Source organism: Alligator mississippiensis, chromosome 13 (genome assembly GCF_030867095.1).
Source record: "Alligator mississippiensis isolate rAllMis1 chromosome 13, rAllMis1, whole genome shotgun sequence".
Lineage (NCBI taxonomy): Eukaryota > Metazoa > Chordata > Crocodylia > Alligatoridae > Alligator > Alligator mississippiensis.
In genome coordinates, this window is record NC_081836.1 from 25,816,920 (window position 1) to 25,838,228 (window position 21,309).

Below are 21,309 nucleotides of genomic sequence, written 5' to 3' on the forward strand. Positions count from 1 at the left end.
TGCAAGGTGCTGCACCTGGGGAGGAAGAACCAGCAGCATATGTACAGCCTGGGGAACTCTCTCCTCATCAGCACATAGGCAGAAAAGGATCTTGGAGTCACCATTGCTTGCAAAATGAACGTGGGCCGCCAATGTGAAGACGCGGTCAGGAAGGCTAACTGCACCTTATCATGCATCCACAGATGCATCACGAGCAGGTTCAAGGAGGTGATCCTCCCCCTCTATGCGACACTGGTCAGGCCACAATTGGAGTACTGCATCCAGTTCTGGGCGCCGCACTTTAGGAGAGATGTGGCCAGTATCGAGAGGGTCCAGGGGAGGGCCACTTGCATCATCAAGGGACAGCAAGGCAGGCCCTATGAGGAGAGACTATGAGACCTGAACCTGTTCAGCCTCCACAGGAGAAAGCTGAGAGGGGATCTGGTGGCTGGCTACAAGCTGGCCAAGGAAGACCAGCGGACAACAGGACAGTCCCTGTTCCCCCGAGCACTACTGGGAGTAACAAGGAATAATGGCTGTAAGTTGACAGAGAGTAGATTCAGGCTAGATATCGGGAGGCACTACTTCACAGTTAGGGCGGCTAGGATCCGGAACCAATTTCCAAGGGAAGTGGTGCTCGCTTCTACCCTGGGGGTCTTCAAAAGGAGGCTAGATAGACACCTTGCTGGGGTCATTTGACCCCAGCATCCTTTTCTGCCATGGCAGGTGGTCGGACTTGATGATCTGCTCAGGTCCCTTCCAACGCTACCTACTATGGAACAGCTGGAGCAGGGTCCTGGACAGAGTGCTTAGATTTCAGTGCATGCCCATAAAAGCTGGTCTCCTCCCCACTGCTCATTTGTTTGTGTTGCCACCATTCCAGACTGTGTCCCCCTCATTGCAAAGGCAGCAGGATGTATAGGGCCCTTGTACATGTGCCAGGGGTTTAGTCCTTCAGGTTTGCATTGTATGCCTCCTAAATTTAAATAGAGGGTTTTATTTTTCCATCACTGTTTACATGTCATCAGTCTTAAATCTCCTGAAATGCTCAGCGTGCTATTCACAGTAAATTACTGCAGGGGATGCCACATAACAATCCACCCCACTGGTCTCTTCATAATAAAATACAGTGAGGGTGCCACACACCACTAATCCCCACTACAGACCGGTGAGGTTTATAGCTCACAGCTCACTGATATGTACAGATGACCAAAAGTGTTATGATTTCATTAATTTAGTTAATATATTCAAGTGTCATTACATTAATTAAATTAATTTTATTAATTTTACACTTTTTTTTTTCACTCGAACAGCCACTCCTATGAACAGGGCACTGAAATTCTCAAAGTGCTTATAATATGCACACAAATCGGCACCCTTTGTTGAATTTGTGGTGTGGTGCGCTAATTGGAACTCTGATAATGTGCTCCCTGCATTATCCCATGGGGTCCCAATCCCGGAAGATGCCTGGAACTCCCCTTTCTGCACCCACATTCCTGTATTGTTTGGGATCATTGTTTCATTCAATGTTTCCTTTCCATCTCCAGATTCTGCTTGCCACACCTCTGTTCAGGTCTCTGTTCCCGTAGTCCCCCAAGTCCTGGTTTCCTTGGGCTGTTCCCCATGCTCTGCCCACCAAATTCAAATCCACATACCAACCACCCAAGCTCCCCTCTCAGGCTAACAAGAGAACCTGGCCTTCTGACTGGACACACCTCCCCCTCAGGCAGACAGGAGCAGAAAGCCGCTTCATTATCACCTCCCCCCTCTCCAAATAGGGCGCTGAAATTCGCTGAGCGCTTATAATGTGTGCATGAGAATCAGCACCCCATTAATTTCTTATTTCTTTGTGTGCATATTGGGCATCTAATTAATGTGGCCAGCGGTAGATAATGCATTTTAGTGTTCTTGCCACATTTCATCCCCATACACACCAAGCAAAGGAAAACCTGTAGACTTCAGCCCTCTCCAACTCCCTCCCCCAACATCACTGCAGCCTGTCCCCCCATCACTAGAGATAATGTACCTATAAGACAGAAGTGTTGCAACAACATTTTTTATTTTATTTATAGAAACACTCAGTGGTAGCTGTTGAATGGTTTAGCACTCACGCGGATTGATCGGCGGCCTACAGAGCACCCTCTCCATCTGCAGCAGCCAGAATGTGTGCAGCCAGGCAATTCTGCACAATGGCTCCCCAACATGCTGAATGTAGGCAGCACCATACCCTGCCTCCCCACATCTTTGTCTGGCCGCTGCCTCCTGACCAGGACTCACTGAATACCTTCCCACTGGTCTCACAAATATGGTGGAGCACGCAGGCTGCCAGAATGAACACCATAATGTTTTTTGGCCCCACCTCAAGCCTGTAGGTCAGTGACCACTGCTGTGCTTTCAGATGGCCAAAGGTGCATTCAACAGTCATCCGGCATTTGCTGAAGTAGTAATTGAATGCCATATTTTGCCAGTCAGTAACTTGTCCTCCAACTGGTGCACAACCTCAGGGTCCCCCAGCACCCACACCAGACTCTTTGTTTCAGCGAATGTCCAATTGGACCTAAACCTATGCACCGCAGTCTGTTCTGTTCTCCCCCAAATGTCAGACATCTCAGATCAATATGGGGTACCTCAGGGAGCTGTGCGCTCAGTTTAAAAGTCCTGAGGTAATAGGACCAAAGGACGTTCACCCCACTCCCACCCTGTTGTTGCTGGGCAGTTTGGATGACAGACATGCTGGTGCCAGGCAAGGTCAAGGCAGGGAGGGGGCTGTGCACCAGTAGCAATATTGTACCTTATGGGCATAATTGTTCTGGACATCTTTTAGCAATGCTTGGTCTTTTAGTCCTGTGAATGCCAAGGCACAGTAGCGCACTACCTGTCAGGGCATGGCACAACAGCAGGCTACCCAGTGACCCATGTGCCAAGACACCGCTCCCAGTGGTACATGGTCTGAACTGCTGAGCAGTTCAGACATAGCCAGTGAGGGAATGAATGCTAACAGAACTCATCTGCTATTCATAAAGCGGGCACACTTAATGCTCATGAGGGCTCACAGAACTGCACTTGTCAGGTTTACGTAAAACTGGTGAATGAATTAATGGTGTTAGGGGGACAATTACACTACAACTAGCCAAAAAGGGATGTTTTTAAAAGGTGCAGGGTGGAGGGAGCAGGGGTTCCTCATGGCTGTTGCCGGGCAAAGACTGGGGATTTTTGCTGGGTGTGCAAGAGCTATGCTCTGCAACTTTTGCAAGTTTTGGCGCCAGTCAGCAGCATTCACCAGGGCTCCCCCTGATGTCTTAAAACATTCATTACACACAAATACCTGCAAATTGCAGCAACACTTGGTGGACAAGGGGGCTCAGTACACAAAAGTTGTAGCGGCACCCGATGGACAAAGGTACTCACCACACATCACTCAGTGAATTACCATGTACACATGATAGATTAATGGCTGCACTGTTCCAAGTTGCGTCATTACAAACTAAACTACATTGGGACAGGGATTCGTTTATAATGATGCAAACTCATTAAACTGCCAAAAACTCACACATTTGTAAAGTGTGATGTCATTAAGCCACACAAATGGGTAGTTTTCGTCATGTGTACAAGTGCCCAATGAGCCCAGTCAAAACCTCTCCAAAAGAGGCCTTGTTTAGACGCTACCACACTATCTCAAAACCAATTCAAAAGGATGACAGGTCAAATCCAGGCTCATTCAGCTAGGGATGAAAGCAGGGCACAGATTCTGGCAGACCTTTACCTGGTAATAAGAACACCAATGGTTACTTTGGCTGAAACAAGAAGTTCCAATGGGTATCAATCTCCCTGCTTCAGTGCACAACTCAACTACTGACTTGGGGGGGGGTCAGAAAGAAACTTCATGTGTTTATAGACATGCTCAAGGACAGAGTGGGGGGAGGGGCACTTTAATTAAAGCAGCTCTGAGAGCCACTCTAATTAAAGCGCCCAGAGTGTCACATGTATCAATCAGTATCCCCACACTTAAAGATGGTGGTGGAGGTGCTTTAACAACACAATCAAACGAGCTTTAGTTAAAGTACCCCCGTCACCATTTTTCAGGGTGGTGACACTGATGGACATGATGCTGGAGTCTGCTGGAACACAATAATTACCACACTTGATTAATTTGCTCCAATGCACTGTAATTACAGCACATTGGAGCAATCTCTCTGCATGTGTATAGGCAGAGCTGTCCCTAGGGGGTGCGAATCAGGGCAACTGCCCTGGGCCCTGCGCTTTGTGGGGACCCGCGGAGCTGGGCAGAGCAGTGACTCCACATCCAGCCACTTGCTACCCCCACCCCGCCCCGGCTGCCACCACCACCTCCAATGGCGGTGGCAGCTTCTTTGGGTCTGGGGCCTGTGGGATCAGAGTGGGGGCAGGGCCTGGCATGGGCTGATTTGCCTTGGGCCCCACACCCTGCTCAGATTGGCTCTGTGTATAGGAGCCATTCTTCTGTAGGCCAGGGCTACGTACAACCTCCTCCAGAGTTGCTGGTCCTGGCTGTGGTTCTGTTGCAGGGTGGCCATTCCCATCTGAACCTATCCAGTTCAGGAAGGTACATTGGTAACCACCACAGATGCCAGCCATTGGAGCCATCCACTGACCTTACTACACAGGGCCCTGCTGTATGAGAGCCACAGGTTTGTGCACTGGGCTCTGGAACATGGTATGGGGTGGGAGGGGAGAAACCACAAAGATGGGGGTCATGCCTGCCCAGGAACTGGAGGCTGTGGGGCACAGGACTCACCCTTTGGGACTATGGCCCAGTCCTGTAGCTGAAGGGCATTTTTGAGGCAGCTTCTAGCCGGTCTCCTAAGCATAAGCCCTGAAATATTTTCAGGTCCTTGCAAAGACCCATGTGTTCTACAGGTGGCAAGGTGGCTGTACTGAACCTGGGAATGTCCTGCCCCTGTCAAGGCACTTGGCAGCCCTGGCCATGCTTGATGCTATTTAGCATCTGTGTGAGGGGCTCCAGCAAGGCATTGCAGAAGCACTCAGCATGCGTCCAACTCTGTCTCCCATGATGTCAGGGTAAAGCTCCTGCTGGCTCCAGGTAAAGCAAAGTCATGTCAGTGCAGAAGGTGTTTGCAGATCTCACCCCTGCTCATCACATTTTCACCCATTCAGGATGGGGCTTGTTGCTGCTCCCATGGAGGTTGATGAGGCAATTGACTGTGAAGGGCAGCAACAACTGTACTTCAGTCTATGCCAACCCATGCCTGCTCACCTCTGCCTTTCCAGTTGCTTCCTGCATGGAAGAGCTCATGAGACACCCAGCCCCAGTTGTGTAGCTTGTCTAGGCCTGAAACACTGGGGTCTCCTGTGTCAGTGTTGGCAAATCTCCACTGTTCTCTGTGCACAACACCCAGGGGTGTTCAGGGTCAGGTCCCATGGCTAGAGGGGATGTCAGCTCCTTACTTTCATGACCTTTGACCATGAGATTGGCTAGTACCAGATTCAGGAGGCTTCCAAGCCAGGATCTGCTCTTGTGTAGCCAAGGGGAAGTGAAAGAGCCCTTTCCAAAGTGATGGGTTGAAGAGCTTTCTTGTGTTGGTCTGGAGAAGGCAGATCCTAACTAGCTCACTGGGGGCTAGGAGAGAAAGGCCCTAGAAGCCGAGTGCTGTCTCTATGCTTCTCACTGGGATTGAACAAGTGGGCCATGTCCCCGGGGGCTACAAAGCTGCTGTTTTCCTTCAGCTCTATCATATGGAGCCAGGGTCACTTGTCCATTATGTGGGCAGCCTCTCAAGAGCAAAGCACTGCCCCAGGAGCACCTCAGCTGATGAGCTGCACATGCTCCACTGTGCACTGAGCACCTTGCCGTCACCTCCACTCATCTTCTGTCTCTTCCAGACGCCTGGGAACTCTAGCTCAGCTCAGCACCTGCACATCTGGGCACAGTTCCTAGTTTATCTGTTCCAGACACAGGGGAGTCTAGATACCATGAGGGATTTGCTCAGGTCCTGGCACAGATGGAGGGGTGTTCACCTGACCTGGATGTGCCTGCTCTCCTCCATGCTGGTAAGGCCCACACAACTGTGGTTAGCTGGACCTCCAGCTGCATTCATTACCCCATAGCGGGGATGCTCCCAGTCCAGGCTTTCAGCCCCATCCCCAGAGGAGGAGTGCTGCTGGAAAGGTAGCAGGGGTACCTGGGTTTTCCTTGTGCACTCCCTGCCCATCAAGGACAGACCTACCCTAGCACACAACTAGTTAATGCTTAGGAGACTCAGTCCCCTGATCCCTGTTAAGAGTAACAAGAATGGCCCCCACCCATCAGGCATGCCAGGGCAAAGGATGGGCCTCTTACTCAGTCCTGAAGACCACCAGGGATCCTCAGAGCTTGGATGTGAAAGGGAGCTCCAGTGCCAGGGCCTCCAGTGAGACTGCCCTGCCATCCACCCCAATATGCCCTAATCTTGCCACTGCAGCCCATTGGCTCTCTCAGAGCAATGAGCTATGGGCTGCAAGTGCCCTGGGTACTACAGGGAACATCTTCCCTGGCTCCAGGCCGAGAGTTGCTGCACTGGAGCTAACAGCAGTATGAGTGCAAATGCACTCACCATCCAGCCCTGCTGGGCCCCTCCTACCACCAGAGGGGTGCAACAGCTTCTCAGGGCCAATGAGGCTGGTATGTGAGAGCACTTGGGGTGATCCCTGCTGCCATGAAGATGCCCAGGAAGGAGGTACTTTCTCAGGGAGCCGGTCCCCAAATCATGCTGTTGTGAGCTCCCTTCAATGATTATTAGCATCCCCAGGGGACAGTCAGTGTCCGATGCCCCTCCTCCTTCCCACTTCAGTCCTGAACCACAGCCCCCTTCTCTTCCAGATTGGGGTAGGCCGTACATGCAGCTCTGCCAATACCCTCTAGCCTTGGAGGAAAGGCTAATGTCTCCTGAAGCACTGCCACCCCATGTGCTCTATGCAGGGCTTTAACTCGTGCTTAGGCAGGAGGCACTAACCTCAGCTCTGTGTCTGCAGCACAGCAGAGCCAAGGTCCTAGAAAAGACCTTTGAGGGGTGGATGCGCTACCGTGATGAGTGCCTGGAGAAGATAGCTAATGATCCATACCCAACAGGTGAGGCTGGCATAGGGGCTGTCACCAACCCATAGGATCCCATGACCTCTCATGAGCAAAACATCTGGGTTTGACTTCAATGGATTTATGACCTGCTGGATACTCATGTAGGTCAGATGTCTCCTGGGGAGCCCTAGTTAGACTCTTCCATCAGCATCAGCACAGGTTTGCTGGGAAGTACTTTGCTGAGACCAGTGAGAGCTGTGCCCTCCTGCTATGAGAATCTGTGCCCTGCTGGCTGCTGTGGAGCTAAGACATATGCAGAGAGCACCTCCGGATTTCCAGCAGCTGTGATAACCTCCTCCTCCCAGGAGCAGTGATGTTTAAATGACACCACAGGAAAAATTCCTTCCCAACCCCATATGGCAACCACCAAAGCCCAGAAGCACGGGAGAAACAAGAATCTCTCCACTCTGGTCCCAGGTTGTAGAGCAGCAGGCATAACTCCACATATCACACCCTCTACCTGCACAGCCAGACCTCGCTATTCTGTCTCCCCTCCATACACTGGTCCCTGCTGCATTAATCTTCTTTCACAACTGAGACCTCTTCATTCTTTTGCTGCTGAGCATGCTCCTTTCCAATATACACCTACTCTAGGCTGCCGAGCTCTTCCAGTTATCATCCAGCGATAGTACAGTATGAGCTCTGTACTGGGGCTCAGAGCTTTCTTTGTCCCAGTGGCCTGAGAGCTGTTTGAGCAAAAGGCATCTAACCCCTCCATAATGTCACAAGCTGGGTGGAGACTCCCAGCCCAAGAGAGTAAGTGGTGAGCATGGGGGCCAGAGCCTACTTCCATGCATAGCAATTCTTATGGACTCCCATGGGTTTGGATCCAGCCCTGGTGGAAAGGAGCTTCTGGACAGGCTGGGTGGAGAGCTCAGAGGGTGGGGGGCGCTGTGTTTCATCAGTGGTCCTATGTGGAGGATTTCTGCCTCTGCTGCAGGGCAGGGCAAGGGGTGAGTGGAAGACACTTTCAGTGTAGGGCCAGGACTTGACTTTCCTGGGGACACCTGCCACACGATGGGCTAAACTATTTCCAGTGGCTGCTGAGTGATGGCAGGTGTGCTGCAGGGGAAGGATAGAGGCAGTGGGGGGTGTCCAGCTGCTAGCTCTCCCTAGGGCTCCTGAGCTTTGTCTTTCTCCTTCAAAGGTCCCTTCTGCAACCGGACATTTGACATGTATGCCTGCTGGCCAGATGGGAGCCCCGGCACTATTGTCAACGTGTCCTGCCCTTTCTACCTGCCATGGTTTGAGAAAGGTATGTGTGACTCTTCCTTCTTCTGTGGGATTTGTCATCTGAGTATCCCACCAGCCTTGGGAAAGAGCAAGGGGGTAGCCCTTCCCTGTCTAACTGTGCAGTTATTCCATCTTACAGATGGAGAAGCTGAGGCACCCAGAGGGAAGAGTCTTGGCCAAGGTCACACAGGGAGTCAGGGGCAGAACTGGAAATAGGTCCATGTTCTTTTCCCCCTAAACACTCAGGGCCTGACTGCATGTCTCTGGACATTAGTTATACCTGTGCAAAGCAGGTGAAAACAGCTATGCCTCCTCCTTGCACTCCAGGGGCAGTTTCTGATGCTCACAGGTAGAGGTGATTAACTATGTTAGTCTGAAGTCAGGCAGCAGGCTGGGCCAGGTGGCACCTTAGAAACTAACTGGTTCAGAGAGGCATAAGCTTTTGTAGGCAACAACCTATTTTATCAGATGCTATCAACTGCAAAAGTTTTTCCTTTAGAGGAAAACACGGAGTGAGCAGTAGCCGTATGGTGCAGGAGGGATTTGTCTCAGTTCTCATGGACTGTTCTTGTACAAACAAACAAACAAACAAACAAACAAACAAACAAACAAGGTTTTAAGAAGTCAACATCAGGCTGCCATTCACAAACCCTTCCCATTTTATTGAAAATTAATTTTTGAAAAATCCCTCTAAGAAGAGAGAACTCTTTGCCTTTCCATCTGAATCTGTCAGGGCATTTGCTTTGTGTTGGTCCCAGACACAACCTTGAATTTTTTCCCTAGAATCCCCAGGGAAGCCAAATGTTCCCATATCTCATTCTCCCAATGTGCCCAACTGCTTGGTGTATTACTGTCCCTGGCCCAGGTGGCCTTGTCCCATCCATCTCTGCTGTCTCCATGGGCTGTGTACCCTCCTCAAGTGACAGAGTTGTAAGCGATGGCCAGCCCTGCACCCTTGAACCATGTGGTAGTGCTGGGGCCCTTCCCGATTCCCTTCCCATGGTGGGGGGGGGGGGGGGGGGGAAAAAGAGGGTGTTTGCACATGTGGATACACTTAAGTCAGCCATAGGCCCAGACAGAGGATGCCCTTACGACACCCACAAAGCATTTACTCAAGGAATGTGGAGAAACCCTGTCTGAGGCACTTTGGCTTGAAGGATGAGTCTTGTGTGCTCTGTGTCTGCAGTGAAACATGGGATTGTGAGTCGCCAGTGTGGGCCTGATGGGCAGTGGGTGCTGGTGAATGGCACGCAGCCGTGGAGGGACTACTCGCAGTGTGAGGAGGGGATGGAGTCCACTACAGAGGTGAGGCTGCTGCATCTGATGTGGGGCTGTCCCAGCTCTGCCGCCCAGTCAGTTACAGGGGGTGTTGACCCCACCCTGTTTCTCACTTTCCCCAAGTAACCATACCTCCTAGCTAAGCAGAGCTTCCCATTTCACCCATCCATGCCAATCTCTGGTCCCTTGTAGAGGCCATTGCCAGGCTGAGGTTCTGCTCCCTGACGGAGGACAGACCCCAAGGCGAGGCCCCATGGGACCCTACTGCCCACAGCTGCACTGACACAGCCTGGGCATGGCCTTGCAACCCAAGCCTCTGCATGCTTATGGCAGAGCAAGTACCTCTGCCAGCTTGGAGAGATGCTGTCCTCCCCCTGCATGCCCACCTAGTGTGGGGTGGGAAGCAAGGGCACTCAAGGGCTGAGCTAACCGGCTTCACTCTGCTCGTGTCCAGGAAAGTGTCCGTAAGCTGATGGTCAGCTTCAAAGTGCTCTACACGGTGGGATACTCCCTGTCGGTCCTGACCCTGATCTCTGCCCTACTCATCCTCACCATTTTCAGGTAGGGCCTGGGTTCAAGCCCACAGGGAGCAGGGGCTGTGGCCTCACTGTATGGCTGGTGGAGGGGAGGGAGGGTACAGAGGAGAGCTTGTGCAGCCAGTGCCCCTCCTTATTGCTCCTGGTCCCTGCTGAGGGAGGGGCTGGGCTATTGAAGTCTGCCCTACTGGGCACAGACCCCTTTCTGGGGGAGGTTTCCAAAGCTCTGCCATGAGTGCTGGACATGGTCCCCTCTCCCTGGGTCCAGGAAACTCCGCTGCACAAGGAACTACATCCACGCCAACCTCTTTGCCTCCTTTGGGCTGCGAGCAATTTCGGTGATTGTCAAAGATGCACTACTGGAGAAGAGATGGGGCATGGCGATCATTCAGGTGTCTGACTGGGAGGTGCTGCTAAGTAACGAGGTAAGCCTTCCCCCAAAGCCACTGGCTGAGCAGTGCATATGTACCCCTCCTTACTGCAGGCTGTAGTTATCCCATGTGCCTAGAGGTCCATAACCTGCTAGCCTGGTGGGGAGCTAGAGTTAGGGCTAGAACCTTGCTGGCTAGAACCAGATCCTCCAGCCCCAACACAGCCTGACATGCACTGATGCTTCCATTGGTGCAGCCAAAGGGGGAGTCTAACACATCAGCGAATTCTGCACAAGTTGCTTAGGATCCTGAATCAGCATCACAAAGTGTGTGCGCGCACAAGAGACTTTGCTCAGAAACACCACATGCAGCCCAGTGGAGATCAGCTCCCCCATCATTGGATGTCCCTATTACAGCAGTGACATAGCCCCTGCAGGGCAAGGGAAGACCTGCTGTGCAGCCCTTCCGTTTGCTCTGGCTGCCCATCCAGCACTGGGCAGAGAGTTGAAACCCTTGGCTATCAACAGGGTCATTGAAAACAGGAGAAAGGAGCCCCTCTGCAGTATGGTCTGGTATGGATCCCCCTGTGGCCCTTATTCTGCTGCTGCTGTCATTAGACCGTACATACACCCACAGCAGAGGGCCCAGAGGCAGGCAGCCTGTAACAGGTCACTCTCCCCAGCGCCATCTTTTGCATTATCCGCACCCTATGTGGAGACGTCCTTGGAGTCCCCTTAAGGCTTCCCGCTCTCTACTCATCTGCCACGTCTTGATGGAAATATTATAAGCAGGAGACTGCCTATTGATTTTGTATGTTGGGGTCCTCTGCCAACACTGGCCTTGAACCCAGTCTCTCTAGCTAGGCCTCCCCATCTAAACCCACCAGGTAGGGTTTGACTCTGAGGCTCTAGCTCTCTACTCTTGGGGCTCTCAGCCCTCCTTTTTGGCTCCAATCTGGAGCACAGCCTCCCTAGCCCAAAGGCCCATCCACCACCCCTCCATAGCCAGAGGGTCACAAGTTTGAAGTTGGGCAAAGGCCCCAGACCTCCAACATCCCAGTTCAAAACAAGAAAAAAAATCCCATGCACAGTCACACCCCACATGCACCTGGCCTTTTAGGCTTGCCCTCTCTGGCATTAGGCCTGTGCCCCGAATACTGCATCTTCTCTGTCACTGAGTACCCCAAACACTGCACCTACGCAGGCACCAGAGTTCCCATGCTATGGTGGGGTTCCAATGAGGCCTCCTCCTTCCCCAAATAGCCTTACCCAAACCACCAGTCTTATTCAATAAGAACAACAACAACAACAAATATGAACAGCCCTGCCCATGGGCAATAACCACCACTAAGAGAAGATGCGATTAAAGGCAGCACACCAGCTTACATTGATTCATGATTCGGCTCCCCACTGTCAGCTACAGTCCTTCTTCTGGGGTTGCTGCTGTCTCTCAGGGGTCCTCTGTAGTTCCTCTCCTCCAGCCTTTAGACCACTCACCAAGCCTCTTCAGGGAGCTCTAGACACACTCCTTCCCCTTTAGCTGCTAGCCCTCCCCTACCACCCAGCCCAGGGTTTTTATAGTCCTTTTGGGTCAGCTGACTAATTGTCCAGGCTCAGCTTTTAACCCCCGCCTTACCAGCCTGCTGTGCCCAGAAAGTTCAAGTCTTAAAGGGGCTGACCTGCCTTCTGGTAACAGGGCTAGGGTTCCCTGTTACACAGCCCCTGCCACCATATTGAGCAGGCAGCAAGTTGGTACCTGCCCTATCCCAAGCCCCTGGGCAGGGGAGTTCTGGGCCTCTTCCTCATGAATAACCCCCCTCTGGGGTTCCCCTTGCAGGCTGCAGTTGGCTGCCGAGTGGCTCAGGTCGTGATGCAATACTGCATTCTGGCTAATCACTACTGGTTCCTGGTGGAGGCTGTCTACCTGTACAAACTCCTGATTGGAGCAGTGTTCTCTGAGAAGAACTATTACACACTCTACCTGTACCTGGGCTGGGGTAAGGAGGTGCCATGGTGCATGTGTGTATGTGGTCTTGTGCCGATTGTTAGGCGGTTGTTACATTAGGCACTGGAATTACAGAGAACAGAGCAGGAAGCTGGGAGAGGTCTGGGAGCCTCACCAGGGCAGACCTGCAGACACATGGGCCTCAGTCACCAGGAGCTTCCATTTAGTTTTGTGAGGCTGTGTCATGAAGCAGCAGCAGACAATCAGAAATCCCTGTAAGTGCCCTCAGGAATCATCAGGTAACTGATGTGGGTGGATGATGACCTCTAGTGGTGCCTACATGACAGACATAGCTAGTTGGCAGGGTGAGAAGTGGAGGACTGGCTGTGGACTGTCCTTAACTTGGATGTCAGAATAGGTCCCTGCCCACCTGGGAGGCAGTGTGTGCCCTTTGCCTGTGACAGCTACTTCTCAGCTCAGGTGGCTACTTGGTTTTCACTGGGTTTGCTGTGTGACTTGCAGGAACTCCTGTGGTGTTCGTGGTGCCGTGGATGATGGCCAAATACTTGAAGGAGAATGCAGAGTAAGTGCCAGGTTCTGCTCGTGTGGGTGGAGCCTCCAGGGGCTGAGTGCCCTCCAGCTTTGGTCTCATGGCACAGAATGGCTGCAGGAAATGGAAAGGTTTTGGAGCAGAGGGCTCTGCCCTTAACCCAGCCTGCTTCTCATACAGGGCACCTGCCCTTCACTCATGGACTGGGCACAGTAGCATAACTAGGTGTGGGCGAGTAGGGTGCCAGGCCTAGGCACCAGCTTAAGGGGAGTGCCAGAATGGTGGCCTCTTGCAGAGTCTTTTCTGGTGTGATGCAGCAGCAGCAGCCAAGATCTTTGAGTCCCTTAGGTAGGTAAAACTGGCCACCCCAACCTCCCACTCCTGCTCTCTGGCACTTGCTTCCCCCACACTCTCCTAGCAGGGTTTTGTCATGGGTGTAATACCTGTGAGTTATGCCTCTCTGGTGAAAAGCTCCTTGTGCCAGTTGGTCAGGCCCATTGAGATTTATTGCTGGCTCCAAGAACAGTAGGAAAGGACCTGGGAAAGATCCTGTTTATGGATCACCAGCTTCCAATGTGTCCCTGCTCAGCTTTCCCTGCTCCAATGGAAGCTGGTCACCATGTGCTTGTGCAAAGATTCAAGGAGACGCATATTAACTTCTGAAGAGCTGCATGTGGCTTCAGAGCTGCAGGTTGGCCAGCCCTGCTCTAGGGGATTGTCCTGCCTGACTCCATGGAGTAGGCTTAAGAGAAACACATGAGGAAGCTGGATGTTGGCCCCTGGTGACAGCATACCGCAAGTGGCTGAGACACTAACCTTAGCAGACCAGGAAGGAGCTTCCCTGGCTGAAACTGCCATATAGCCCCTAAGTCTGTTGGGAAGATCAAGCCACAGAGGGCTTCACCTGCTCAGCTGCTGTGGCACTCCAAATACAACCTCCAGGAATGAGTCAGGCTTGGTGCTATGCCTGGTGTGCCAGGCATCTGCCCCCCAAGTGCTGGCCTCTGCTGGAAATAGAAGGCTGACTGGGACTTGGGGATGGGTAGGGCAAAAGAGGAAGGTTCAAGAAAACAGGGAGGCACCACTCCCTTAGCGCCAGCAGTACTATCAGGCTGAGGGGTGGACACCTCCCTCTGATGGGATGGCACATCTTCAAGGTCCAGTAGCTTCTTTCTCCTTCGCCCCCTGGGTGCAACCCCTTTCCTTCCCCTGCCCTGTGGCCAGTGCCCTGTATTAACCTCACACCTCTCTCTGTCCTGTGTTGAAGGTGCTGGGCTCTGAATGAGAACATGGCCTATTGGTGGATCATCCGCATCCCCATCCTGCTGGCATCCCTGGTACGAGATCTCAGATGCCTTTTCTTGTGTCTAATATCAAGTGATACAGGGGCTGCTCCATTCCAAGAGCAGCAGAGCTGGTCACTGCCATGGCAGCTTGGCACAGGGACAATGCAGCCTCTGGGAACAGCCCAGCCTCTGCTAACTGTAGAGCTGTGCCCTTCTCTAATGGTACCCAATGAGTTTCCCCTGAGGGGGAGCTCAGTATCATTATCCCATTGCACAGCTGAGAAACAGAGGCATAGAGTGGGGAGGGACTTGCCCTAAGACACTCAGGAAATAGCACCAACACCTTTTGGCCTTTGCTCACCTGCAGCAGGTATCAGAGCAGGGAGGAGACTTGTGCTCACTAACAGCTGAACCTCTCTGTTGAAGATGAGGCAGAATTGTATGTGGTACCCAGGGTACATCCGCTCAGATCCTAACCTGGGCTGTTGGGGTAACCATGGGGAGACACCAGGAACACCGTTCCAGCTGGTATGGAGAGCCTAAGGGAGGAGTCGGCAATGTTTTGGGCCAAGTGCCACAAAATCCTGCAACCTTAACGTGGAAGATGTTGGTGTGCCAGGGGCAGATGGCGGGGGAGCCACAAGGGGCCTGATCCTTGTGCAGCCCCAGACCCTTCCCTGCCATCTGCCCTGAGGCACATGTGTAGCTGCTGCCAGCAACAAACCAGGTTGGGGCTCTGGACCCCGGTGCAGCCATTTGTAGCCTTGCAACTGCCTGCTACAAGCAGCCTGGCTCCAGGCAGGAGGACACCAGGCTCAGGTTCCTGCCCAGCATGGGCTGCTTGCAGCAGGTGGCGAACAGCCTGGGCTTCGTGGTAGATGGCAGGGTCCTGCCCAGAGCCGAGGTGTTCTGGCACATGTGCCAGGGGTTGTCAACCCCGACCCAGGGCATCCTAGGAGACTGCTCTGGGAGTCCAGCTGTGGCTCAATGGTGGCCCATAGTGTCCAAGCCTGTAATTACACACCTTGCTATGGTGTCTTGGTTATTTGAATGCTCTTGCTGCTCTCAGTACCATGGATCTCATGGGCCTTGGGGTCATTCTCCAAGACTGCACCCTCCTCCCAAGAGGTTGGTTGCCACCCACTTCCTGCAGTATGCAGGGGTCCCACCCACTACTTCCAGGTTAATCCTGTATATTCATGGCAGACAGGGTAGGTTAGAAGAAGGCATCCTGAGGGCTGGGATGTGGCAACGCACAAGGGCATCCTGCCTGAGTGAAGTCACCCCCCAATGTTCCTTCCTCCAGATTAATTTGCTGATCTTCGTGAGGATTCTCAAGGTGATCCTGGCTAAGTTGAGGGCAAACCAGAAGGGCTACGCTGACTACAAGCTCAGGTGAGTGCATGCTGCAGCTGGGTGCCCATAGGTGTACAGCCAGTGGAGACCAGGGTCCTTCCTTCTGGCCATTGAGGCCAGGCAACCTGTCGCCATGACATAGGACCCAGGCAGGGGGTGTTAGCAAGGAGCAGGCAGCACAGGCTCTCTGCTGCAAATGTGTACATGCGCGCATATGCAAACACATGTCCACGTAGGCTCCTGGCCAAAGCTGCAGGACAGGAGTTGCTAACCCTGAGGACTGCTAAGAAATGTGGCAGAGGCCTGGGGCCATGCACCCACATCATAAAATCAAGCATGTTGCAGTCACCATTGTTTTCACCTCCTGCAGGGCACCAGTGCCAGCCAGCTGTGCCCCATCCCTGCCTGGCTCCATGCTGGGACTAGAGCTGTTTGGGAGGGTTTTTTGACGGAACGGGGATTTTGTCAGAAAATTCCATTTGGTCAAATCTGAAGCTGTTTTGTGGGAACGTGTTGGTTCTGGATGGCACATACCCTAGGACATGCTTCTTGGGTCTAGGGGTGGAGCTTCTAGTCAGAGACTCACCCAGAACAGCCTGGTGGTCATGGCAACATGGAGGACGTGGAAGACCTGGGTACCAACTCCTGCTCCAGTGAACGTTTAATAATCTGTATAAAGTGGGACAGCTCCAGCAGGAGAGACTGAGACTTGCCTCAGCAGAGCCAGCAGCCTGGTGGGTAGAGTGCTCACCTGGGATACGGGAAGAAAGTGGAGCAGTGACATATGGGTCCATGCTAAGGCGATGCCTACCCAGCACCTACTGGCTCACTGGGGGTAGGGCTCTCCTCACTCCCTCCCCAGGTTTCCTCCTGAGGCTAAAACATTCCTGTTTTGCATCTCAAATAGCTTTGTGGGCTCAGAACATCATTCCCTGGGTCTCTCCCTCCCTCCCAGGGTGCTGCCCTTGCAGGCAAGGGGAGCTGCAGGCAATTGTAATGGTGGGAGGAGTACCAGGGAGGGGGGTGTTCACCATCCCATTTCATTTCCCATCTGCAACCCACCTCCTCCCAAGCCCCTCCAACTTCTCTGCTGTCTGCGCCCTGCCAAGCATCCAACTCTAATAGCTGACTCAGCTGCCACCTGCCAGTCCCACCTGTCAATCTTTTACATAGTCAAAGAAACAAGGACTGCACTGTCTTTTCTAACTAGTCTCCCAGCACCCTGGCAGGACAGGCAGCCAGTATTATCCCCTAATTGACACCTGTCCCATTTGACAGGCAGGGACAGAGCTGGGACTGAAACTCCAGCAATCTGCTCTGGGCATTTCACCTGCTGCCTGCATCAGGCCTCCAAACACAAGCCCTGTTCCCTCTCCCATTAACTCTTGTTGGTGGTGGGAATCCCCTTTGCTTCCAGGTTGGCCAAGGCCACGCTGACCCTCATCCCGCTCTTTGGGATCCACGAGGTCGTCTTTATCTTTGCCACAGATGAGCAAACTACGGGGATCCTGCGCTACATCAAGGTCTTCTTCACACTCTTCCTCAACTCTTTCCAGGCGAGTCAGGAATGCTAGGGAGCTGGGAGCCCTGTGCTGGGCAGGGACAGTGACTGCATTCTCTCCCTCTGCCCTAGCCAGAAAAGAGCATGAGTCTTTTCCTCAGTTCATCCGTGGAAGCCAGTCAGTGCACTTGCCACAAGTTGCATTCCCTCCTTGGACCCTGTGGCTAGTATCAGTAGGGCTGTATGCTCTATACTGGGAGGAAAGCAGGGGTGTGAATGCATCCAGGTGCTATCAGGGGCTGGTGGAACGGTTTCTGGTTGGCCACCTAAATACACCCAAATCCTAATAGAAAGCTGTCTCAAGAGGCCAGGGGGAGTGACATGGGAGCTGGGGTAGGACATTCTGCTGCATCATGGCATGGGTGAGCTTCCCTCTCTGGAGGGGCTCAGTTGTAGTGGGCTGTCCCCTAGAAGCAGGCCATGAGGTACATGCGACATACTGAGCAGCAGCTACCAGCACCTGCTCAAGCCAGATTAAGCACTCCGTCTGGCTCTCATGCCTGTGCTCACTCTCTCTCTCTCCCAACAGGGTTTCCTGGTTGCTGTGTTGTACTGTTTTGCCAACAAAGAGGTAGGCACCCCTGTGCTCTGTCTGCCATGGGGTTATTCTATAGACCTCCCTTAATCCAGTCCTTATTAGCTGGCCATGCTCTGACTGACCAAGAACATGCGACCTTGCTGGTGAGGACTTGGGCATGGACAATGAATGATGCTGAGTTCTATGGCAGTTAGTGGAAAGGGGCTGCCCAGGAAAAAGCACCTCACACGCTCCTTTCCTTTTGGGTAGGTGAAGTCTGAAATGAAGAAGAAATGGCAGCTCTGGAAGTTAGACCACCCCATGCTCTTCTGCACACAGTGATGACATTGGCACAGCACCCAGCACACTGCCTGAAACCCAGGAGAGAGCCATGAGGATCTCAATTATTAGAGGGGCAGACCAAGCCATGACCTGCCCCTGCACCTATTACTGCATGGTAGCTGGTACCACACCTCTGCTCTGCTCGTGCCCAACTGCACTGGGGATAGCAGATGCTGTGTGCAGCAGCGAGGATGACTTGGAGCACTAGCCAGGCATAACGAGTGCTGTTACTGGTTGTGCTGGTAGTAGGGCAAAGTAACTGTTTTCAAAGCACAGCTGCACCTGAGAGCCTTGCATACTGGCAAAGAGACTGCACTAGCTGTGATATGGTGGACACTGGGATCCTTCAACACCAAGTCCCCTCCACTGCAGCTTAACAGCAAATCCTGAGGCACAGTTGAGCAGAGGTAGACTCTGTTCTTTGAAAGACACGTAGCCATGGCTGTATTTTCTGGAGACATGGGAGGCTCGTAGAGAGAACTCCTTTGTGCTTCACTGCATAGCAGGACACCGAAGGCCCAAGGCAGAGGATGGTGGACAGTAGGGCTGTGCAAAACAGCATCGTCCTGTTTTGACTTACGTTTCAATGGAACAGCATTTTCATTTCGAATTTCGTTTAGATTCAAAACTACTGTTCCGTTTCGTTTTGTCGAAAGTTTCACCGTTTTGACGCTTTGCCCATAGGCTATTATGGGGAAGCTCGAAACAGCCTATAACTTTGTCATTTCTGGCCTGATTTGGATGAAACGTGCAGGAATGGTAGCTCCTTCTGAGGGCATGAATCCTGCCAAGTTTCAAGGAGATAGGTGCAGGGGTTTCAAGGAAACTGCACCTCAAGCTGTGGACAAGCAAAACTCAACACACAGTGTCACCTGTGTCGCAAGGTGCAGCAGGGTGAAAGCTGCAGGCTTGCTAGCCCCTGCTGAGGCCATGAAGCCTGTCAGCTGTCAAGGCGATAGGTGCAGGGCTTCTGGATTCTGGGGCCCTGCACCACTAGCTGCTGACAGGCAAAACTCATGACACTTGGGGGGGGGGGAGGGGGGGCGGGGCGACACACTGTATGTGTGTTAAGGTGCACCCTCACTCAACTGACGCCAAGGCAGAAAGCAGGACAGTTCAAACAATGCTGCCTTTTACGCAGTTTTTCCATCCCTCCCCCAGAGCACTAGGATTGGAAGAGACCTCAGGAAAGGATGACAGGCACTGGCCAGCTACACATTCAATAATGAGAGCACTCCTCCCCCCCACACTTCCCTACTTTAGTTTGAAGCATGCCCAGCTTGAGCTTCGAAACTCAAAACATTTCTAAATTTTTGAAACATTTCAACTTGCCTTGTTTCATTTCAAGGCTGTTTTGAAGCTCTCCATTTCGTTTAGATTTTGCTGTTTCGAGCTCAAAACAAGTCAAAACAGCATTGAAACTAAACTGCCGGCAAAAATTCACACAGCCCTAACGAACAGTCCCCCCTGATTCCTAGTAACCTGATGGTACAGCACCTGATATCTACTTCCACAGGATGGAACCTGCATCAGCCAGGACTGCATCCAAAAAGTTTCCTTTCATCTGCACAATACCTCTGGATACCTGTAGGAGAAACATGCAGGGATCTTGGTAGCTGGGAATGGCAGCTCTGTCACCTGCTCCCACTGATACAGTGAGTGCAGAGATCCCAAACCTGACTGGGCAAGGACTTGGGTTTTCACAGTGTTCTTCTGCTAGCAGGATGTCGAGGTATTAGCTGATGCAGTGCAATCAGTCAAGTGCCAAGAGGTGCTCCCTGGAAAGCCTGGGCCCAGCCCCTTTGACACAAGCTTACCTAAGGACTAAGCTTGGAAGCCGAGGACCAAGGCCAGTATTGTCCCAATCAGGACAATCCTACTAAAACCATAGGAAAACCTAGCTAGTCCTCAAGGTTAGCAAAGCAGGCAATTGAAGCTTTCTGCAATGTGGACCCTTGGGCATGAGAATCTGAACACCAGCAGCTCTACCCAGATCACTCAAGAGCCACCAGCTGGGCATGCTTTCTATACCAATAACGCTTTGGTTGCACATGAAGTCTGAACCCCCACACATCTCTGGAAGGACACAACACGATGCACAGGGAGGATTATATCCATAATTGTTCTGGAGCACAACAAGGGTTGATGCTGCACAGGATGGGAAGGAGCTGTCCCAGACCTCCTTGGGCTTGGCTGCATCCAGGTTGGAGGCCAGCTGGTCAGTTGTGCATGACCTTTTGTTAGCTACAGAGCTGCTGATCCAGAGGACAGCACTTTGCACATTCAATGTCTTTTCACATGTAAATAAATGTTTAATTTTTTAGCAAATGTGCTGCTCCGCTCTGCCAGGGACTGCCAGCTGGGCATGGAGGAAAGGAAGGCAGTAGCTGCAGGACATGGACCTGTGCCCAGACCCCAGCCTCAGCCCAGGAAAGGCCTGGAGCAAGGAGCTGGGAGCTGAAGCCTCGCTCCTCAGGCTCAGGTTGGCACCACAACCCCCCATGCTGCACCTACTCTTTAGATTGCTGCCAGCAGGTGGAAACCCAAACCTGAACTAGGGGTGACTAATATGCCTCAGCCTAATGCAGAGACCCTACACTCCACAAGTGCTGCACTGGTTCTTTTTGTATTTCAATTAGGTCTGTTGTGAAACTGCAGCAGACAGGATCCTACCACACAGCTAAGTGCTGCCTCCATTCCTAGCAGGCCACTGCAAAGGTCAAAGGGCACAGTCCAGCAGAATGGTATCTGAACTGACACAAAGGTCACTTCACTAGTGCTGGCCAATAGCAGAGCTCTAGACTAGGACACAGGGAGACTTGGGTTCTCTTCCTGGCCTCAAAGGCACCATAGTCATTGGGCCACTTCCTTTACGAGGGAACAGGTGCAAAGAGCTTTGGTTCTGTTCAGAAAGAGACTCAAGTCCTGCCACCTTCACTGCCAGGGGACAACATTAGAAATGGGGCCTGAGCCAGCCAAAGCTAATGTCTGCGGGGGTGAAATAGGAAAGGTTGGTCAAGGCGCTTGTAAAGGTAATTGCATCATGAAGTCAGAATGAGACCCCAGGTCAGGTCACTAGCACTTTTTCACAGCACCATGTTTGCACCAGGCCATCCATTTGAGTGTATGCTCATGTCTGTAGGGGCTGTCAGAGGCCTGATGTAATTAATTCTTATTAAGGGAGAAAGAATGCCCAGCTCCAAATACAGCTGTAGGGATTCTCCATGCTCCAGAGGGGCCCACAG

General features: G+C 52.4%; 2 protein-coding genes across 9 annotated transcripts in view; one reads left to right on the forward strand and one right to left on the reverse strand.

Moving 5' to 3' along the window:
• Positions 1 to 12,352, reverse strand: part of CLUAP1 (clusterin associated protein 1) — a 366,633-nt gene extending 354,281 nt beyond the window's left edge. For all 4 annotated transcript variants that reach the window (XM_059716427.1, XM_059716425.1, XM_059716424.1 and 1 more), the window contains exon 1: positions 11,894 to 12,352. In XM_059716427.1, coding sequence (XP_059572410.1) covers positions 11,894 to 11,903 — 10 coding nt within the window. In that variant the 5' untranslated portion in view covers positions 11,904 to 12,352. The remainder of the gene's footprint in view (positions 1 to 11,893) is intronic.
• The window catches only part of LOC102569479 (glucagon receptor), a 29,934-nt gene extending 11,238 nt beyond the window's left edge, over positions 1 to 18,696 (forward strand). For 2 of the 5 annotated variants that reach the window (XM_059716422.1, XM_006273127.3), the window contains exons 2-14: positions 2,052 to 6,027; positions 6,988 to 7,084; positions 8,238 to 8,345; positions 9,510 to 9,628; positions 10,056 to 10,162; positions 10,406 to 10,562; positions 12,345 to 12,504; positions 12,975 to 13,035; positions 14,270 to 14,339; positions 15,595 to 15,683; positions 17,062 to 17,200; positions 17,735 to 17,776; positions 17,993 to 18,696. In XM_059716422.1, the coding sequence (XP_059572405.1) occupies positions 5,635 to 6,027; positions 6,988 to 7,084; positions 8,238 to 8,345; positions 9,510 to 9,628; positions 10,056 to 10,162; positions 10,406 to 10,562; positions 12,345 to 12,504; positions 12,975 to 13,035; positions 14,270 to 14,339; positions 15,595 to 15,683; positions 17,062 to 17,200; positions 17,735 to 17,776; positions 17,993 to 18,064 (1,614 nt within the window). In that variant the 5' untranslated portion in view covers positions 2,052 to 5,634 and the 3' untranslated portion in view covers positions 18,065 to 18,696. The remainder of the gene's footprint in view (positions 1 to 2,051; positions 6,028 to 6,987; positions 7,085 to 8,237; positions 8,346 to 9,509; positions 9,629 to 10,055; positions 10,163 to 10,405; positions 10,563 to 12,344; positions 12,505 to 12,974; positions 13,036 to 14,269; positions 14,340 to 15,594; positions 15,684 to 17,061; positions 17,201 to 17,734; positions 17,777 to 17,992) is intronic. The other 3 variants (XM_019493056.2, XM_019493055.2, XM_059716423.1) reach the window with 3 other exon arrangements.
• The last annotated feature ends 2,613 nt before the right edge of the window (positions 18,697 to 21,309 follow it).